The sequence below is a fragment of the Geospiza fortis genome, unplaced genomic scaffold, assembly GCF_000277835.1.
Source record: "Geospiza fortis unplaced genomic scaffold, GeoFor_1.0 scaffold7, whole genome shotgun sequence".
NCBI lineage: Eukaryota > Metazoa > Chordata > Aves > Passeriformes > Thraupidae > Geospiza > Geospiza fortis.
In genome coordinates this window covers 3,229,484-3,235,381 of record NW_005054344.1, presented here as the reverse complement: position 1 = coordinate 3,235,381, position 5,898 = coordinate 3,229,484, and the positions used below count along the sequence as shown (strand labels likewise).

The 5,898-nt window shown below is 39.1% G+C and overlaps 2 protein-coding genes across 2 annotated transcripts in view; one reads left to right on the top strand and one right to left on the bottom strand.

The window, feature by feature from the left end:
• The window catches only part of CUNH8orf88 (chromosome unknown C8orf88 homolog), an 8,078-nt gene extending 6,599 nt beyond the window's left edge, over nt 1–1,479 (top strand). The window contains exon 5 of the mRNA XM_031058533.1: nt 1,441–1,479. Within this exon, the coding sequence (XP_030914393.1) occupies nt 1,441–1,479 (39 nt within the window). The remainder of the gene's footprint in view (nt 1–1,440) is intronic.
• Nucleotides 1,480–5,516: 4,037 nt separating this feature from the next.
• Nucleotides 5,517–5,898, bottom strand: part of NECAB1 (N-terminal EF-hand calcium binding protein 1) — a 56,181-nt gene continuing 55,799 nt past the window's right edge. Inside the window, 1 exon segment of the mRNA XM_014307787.2 lies at nt 5,517–5,545. Within this exon segment, the coding sequence (XP_014163262.1) occupies nt 5,517–5,545 (29 nt within the window).

Here is a 5,898-nt window from a genome sequence, read left to right as displayed (position 1 = left end):
TGTTTTCAGGAAAAAATCAGGTATGTTTCCATGTTTTCAAAATAGAAGAGAACAATCTTGATAAATGTCCAGCTTGGTAAAAATCTTAATCCACTCTTTGAGTTGCTCATGCATCAGTGTCCACCTCAAAACCATTAATGAGCTCATTGCAGTTTGTATTATCATTATCTTTGGTCTTTGGTTTTGGGGAGAAATTAATAGAAATGAATGTGAAGGATATCCATGTGTGCTACCTTAATGTTTGTGATTAAATAATCCTCAAAAACTTCATATGCTAGGAGAAAACATCTACTGGATCACATTATGGACCCCAAGTGTGGGAAAATCTTCTGTGTAAACATCGTATGAAATTAGGCTACGTACTAGGCTGCTTTTGAGACCATTGGGATGTAGTTCTGCTAGAAATAGGATTCCTATTATGGAAAAATACGTCCACATGGTTAGTTTGTTGGCCACATTTGGAGGCATTTTTAAACTTTAAAAATTTCTGTCCTTTGAAAAAACAAAAATTAACTAATATATGACCATAATTACCTTTCCCTGATCTTACTTTTTATATCTTTCTATTTACCCTCAAGATGAAAGCTTTGTTTGTTTGAAAATCTGCTTTCAGATTCAGAAGTCTCAGCTCTTTAATTTCCTAACTTTCCCCCCTCTCCCACCACCTGTGTTTCTAAGAGGGGCAAATTTTGATAAACTGTATGCTTTCAGATGTTTACATTCCTAGGAAAAAGGAGGGTCCCTATACAGAAATCTGTGAGATCACCTAGTTCAGCCAAAATTCTGGGCTATTGGTTGATCATGCCATCTGTTCTTCTGCGCAGAACCCAGAGGAATTGATGAGATGCATGTGTAAATCAAATAATTGATGCTTAAAAGTGGCAGAAGGCGGCCTGCAAATAAATTTCTAATGACAGGCAATCCTACAGTGTCAGTGAGCTTGTATTTTGGAGCAGGTAGTTTTCAACAGTTTGCTGCTGAACTGAGTATTCAGACAGCTCATGCCTATCTAAGACTTTCCTAGTTCTGAATTTTGAAGCCACTGCTGAAGTATGTGCCCATTTATGAGTACAAGTTGTATTGTCAGATGAAGAAAACTTCCTAGAATGACTTGTTATGAGGAAGATACAGTTACAGTTGGTGGACTGTGGACTGCATTTGTCCCAAAGGACACTGGGGTTTTTTTCAGATGTGGGGATCAGGGCTACCGATACATAGCTCAGCATTCAAACAGATGTTGGTACTGTTAGTACTTGACACACAATAGGAAACTTTTAGATGAAGTCTCAGTGATTCGTGAAAATAGAAGTTTGCTATAATAGAAAATGTTCCAAATTGTGAAATGTATATGGAGTAAAAAAGAGTTACAAGCAGACTGAAATGAAAACTCTAAGTGATCTGTTATAACAGAAGTAATTTGAGGATTGGTTTGTCTCACAGGTAAAGAACAAACCTTTCATTGACATCTGCAAGAAGTGACATGTTGTTTGGAAGATCCAAAGTCTGTCACTGAGGGAGCTACATTTGATGTAGGTCTTCAAGATTTTTGAAGGTACTTGGGTGCCTGCAGATGGAAGTATGACCCTGTGAAACCTATGAAAATGCCTGTTTCTTCCTGTAATTGCCTGAATGCTTTGAGAGACAAACCTTTAATTTGTAATGCCTGAAATGGCAATATGATTAAAGTGAAAATAAATAATTTTGCATATTGGTGTGGCAGAATTTTGTCATTGAATTGTTTGTGTTATGTAGCCAGATATTTTGCCTGACCATAAATTCTAAATAAATACTTGACTTGGACTTTTTGATTGCTCCCAACTCCCTTCCTCAGAAGTAAAGATGGAACAGCTACTGGCTGTGTCAAATCTCAGGTGTCTTAGGGTATCTACTCCTCTAGTAGTAGAGAGGGTTTTATTTATTTTTTTTTTTTTGACAAAATTTGACTTGCTTCTTCTTAATTTGAAATCTTCATCTTGACACAAGATATATTCTTTAATATCTTGTGGATACCCATACCTTCTTCCAAGGTATGAAGTCTCTTATTAGTAATAATTTCACTTACAAGAGACATTTTCTCTCATCCTGCATCAGAACAGGAGACCTGCATATGCATTGCATTCCTTGAAGTTCTTTGTAAATAATTGTCCAGTGTTCTTGAGTTTGAAAAGCGAAAGTAATAGGAAAAACTGAGGAACAAGACAGATTTTAATCCCATGTCTTATATAGGTAAATGGGTGTAACAATGTAGAGTTAATTCTGTCTTTTTCCCTTCAATGAGTCTGGTATCCAATACTGAAGTGGAAAGCAGTAGTTCGAGTACTTTCTGAAAGCATCCATCAAATATTTTGTATGAATATAATTAACTTATAAATGTCTATTTAGACCCATAATAATATCATTTGGGTACTGCAGGCAATTTTTTACCCTCTGTTACAAATGATAATGAAAGCTAAATGAGGCTGTGTTAAATGGCAATTGCAGTAATGCAAAAACCTGTCAAGTTGCACTGGATTGGCACTAGATTTCTTTTCCTGAATGATGCAAATAAATCTTTTTGTTGGTTTGTTTTTAATTACTTGGAGTTTCTTAGAGTGAGTCATATGGATCTGTTTTCCCAATATGTTGGGAAAACATATTTTCAGACAGTTTCTGTGTGTAGCTGTCAAAACTCCTAAGTGAAACTTCTCAAACTTCTTGTGTATGATTCATCAGTGTTTTTTTACTAGTATATATACAAAGGTGAGTAACTCTTATAAGTATATAGGACCTGTTACAACTTTATTCACCCTTCCAGCACCTAATTGACATGAAGTTCTAAAGCAGGTTATTGTAAGAATGATTTTAATACATTTTTCCCAGTGAAAAGGAAAAATGTCACAAACCTTAGTGTAGTATGTCATTTTTAGTTTTTCACTGATTCTGTATCACATGTCACTATTTCCTTTGTTGGTAGGTCAGTAGTTACAAAAAAAAACCCATGCTGTACACTAGCTTAACATCTTGGCATAGTAAAAATAGCAGCCAGTTGTTCAGTAATATGTGTAGATTTACTTTGATTAGACAAGAAACCTTTAAACTTATACCAATGTCATTTGTGAGGGAAATTTCAGTGCCCTTTTACAAATGGACAGATCTATAGGATCTGGATCATGTCAGTACAGGAAAGCCTTGGACTTTGGTGTTAAAAGCATTCACTTTCACTGAGATACTGTGAGAGAGATAAAGGTGAATTTTTTCTGTAATGTGGGCACATAAATTCAGATGTGCATGTATCCCTCTCTGACATCCACATTTGCGTGGAGAACCAAGGCCTCATGAACTTTATTGGCAAAGGGCTTAAAGTTGCTTAAAGCTAGGCGTCTGGTGTCATGTGAGACTCACCTGGAATTCCAGCCCACATGCTGCATGGGCCTGGCATGAATGACAAACTATGGGTAACACGTGTCATCCTCAGCTGGGAGCTGGAGACCAGCTGGTGTCCTCTACCGTAACTCACATGCACTAAGTTTGCTTTTGTTTAGGCAAATAACTCACCTCAGAACTCTACAGATAAAATAGGAACCTGTTGAGCTTAGACCTTGTGATTTCTGTAATACAGGACCTTACTGCAATGAAAACTTTGTAGTTGGAATTCCCCCTTTTCAATTACATATGGTAACTTTTTTTGTTGAGAAGAAATAAAACTAAACAAGACGGTATTTTATTGAACATGGCATTTAAGTTTCTTTTTGGGTACTGTTTGTAAGCTTAGACTGCTAAGTGGATGGAGAGAGTGGTCATGTAGCATGTAGAGCTTGTCAGCCTGTTGTGGAGGTGTGAGGTTACAGTGGTTGCTTGCCCATTCTTGGGCTGGAGGGCACACCTCAGATGCAGGAGACAACACCATGACTTGCTAGGGAATCAAGTATTGCTACTTCCAGGTCTTACAGCATCACAGAATATCCTCAGCTAGAAGGGACTCAAAAGGATCATTGAGTCCAGCTCCTGGCCCTGGACAGGATACACTTAGACTCAAACCATGTGCCTGTGAGCATTGTCCAAATGCTGCTTGAACTCTGTCAGGCTTGATGCTGTGACCATTGCCCTGTTCCAGTGTTCCTCCTGTTCCTCCACCTTCTGGATAAAGGACCTTTTCTTATTGCCTAACATCAGTCTCCCCTCATACAATTTGATGTCATTTCTTTGGGTCTTGTCACAGGTCACCAGAGAGAAGGGATCAGTGCCTACTTCTCCTCCTCATGAGGAAGTTGCAGACTGCAACTGAGGTCTCCCCTCAGTCTCTTCCAGGCCGAACCAAGTGACCTCAGCCACTCCTTGTATGGCTGTGCCTGTAGGCCCTTCATGATTCTCATGGCCCTCTTAAATAGCTTTATGTCTCTTTTATATTTTGTGCCCAAAACTGCCCACAGCACTCCAGGTGAGGGGCCTCAGTGCAGAGCAGAGCAGGACAATCCCCTCCCTTGCCCAGCTGGCAAAGCTGTGCCTGATGCCCCCCAGGACAGGGTTGGCCCTCCTGGCTACCAGGGCACTGCTGGCTCATATTCAATCAACCAGGATCCCCAGACCCCTGGATGTGAGGGCAGTCTGGCTCCACCCCTGTCACCCACTGATGACCAGGTTGATTGAGCTGACCCAGCTGGCCCGGTGGGTGTCCACTTCCCCCTCAATGCTCCATGTGCATCCCTACCAAAGCTGCACCCTGGTTGAGGAGGGTGATCTTCCCCATGGAGATGGTGGTGTTCATCGGTCAAGGGTATACAGCAACCCTGCCCCCTGCTAGAACCAACCTCCAAACAAGCTCAAGGTTTATGGCTATTGATGTTGTAACTGCAGTTTCTCTAATGATTTTGCAGTGACCTGCCAGAGATCTAAAGAAAATATTTTCTGAGTGGTCAGAACATAGAGGCTGTGCAGTGTTCAGTCTGGGGATCTACAGTGACTACAGACAGGCAGATGTGTTTCCTCTTGGGAGGGTAAGGGCTAAGAGTCTGTTAAGAGAAGGTAGGGCTGCCTTGTCTTGTCATGAGCAGAAAATATCCTGGGGGAAGTTCTGTATTAGCACAAAGAGTTTTCCCTATGTTTATTCTTTTCATTAATGACTTACAGCTTCTCTGCAGACATGTATGAACATGTGTGTTCAGGTTGATATTTCTTTCTTTTGTAAAAGGAGACCAGAGCACCATTAAGTAATGGTTGTTTATTAATGCAGTAATAAAACTTTTCACAAATATTTAGTCATACATTCAAGACACGCTTTTCTGTTTGGACTGTCACAGAAATAAATAGTTTATAATAGTTGTCTTATTTCAGTTTTTAGAATGCATCATTTCACTGAACTAGTCACAAGAAGAAAAGGTAATATGCACAGTTTTCCAGATCTTAGAATGGATAAAGTGGGAAAGATCCCATCCATAATAACAAACTTTATTACATCATAATTTCACCTGTACACTGCAATATGAATGTTAGTGTAATGAAAGACAATACAACATTAACATTACTTGGAACCCCAGCTTCTAGTTGTTATTGAGGATCCACCATGATGCTGAAAGAGAGCAGAGTTTATTTATTTTTTAGCATATATAATATTTCTTTTTTGACCTCTGGTGAAAATTCTGAATAAAATACCTATAACGTATATAATTAAATGTTTGTTTATATATGCAGCTAATACTGGTGAGAAAAAATACTCAGATTACTGGAAGAGCTGAGTGTAAGTGGTGGGAAGGTGGCTTTATCACAGTAATTATATCTCTTTTTGATAACATCCAAAGAAGCAGTAATGTGCCATAGGTGCAGCTGCATAGAATTAAGTGCCCTGACATCAAACCAAATAAATCCTCAGTCCTGTGCTGCTATGTGTGTCAGTTTTTAAGCCAAGCACTCTGTTCCTTGAGT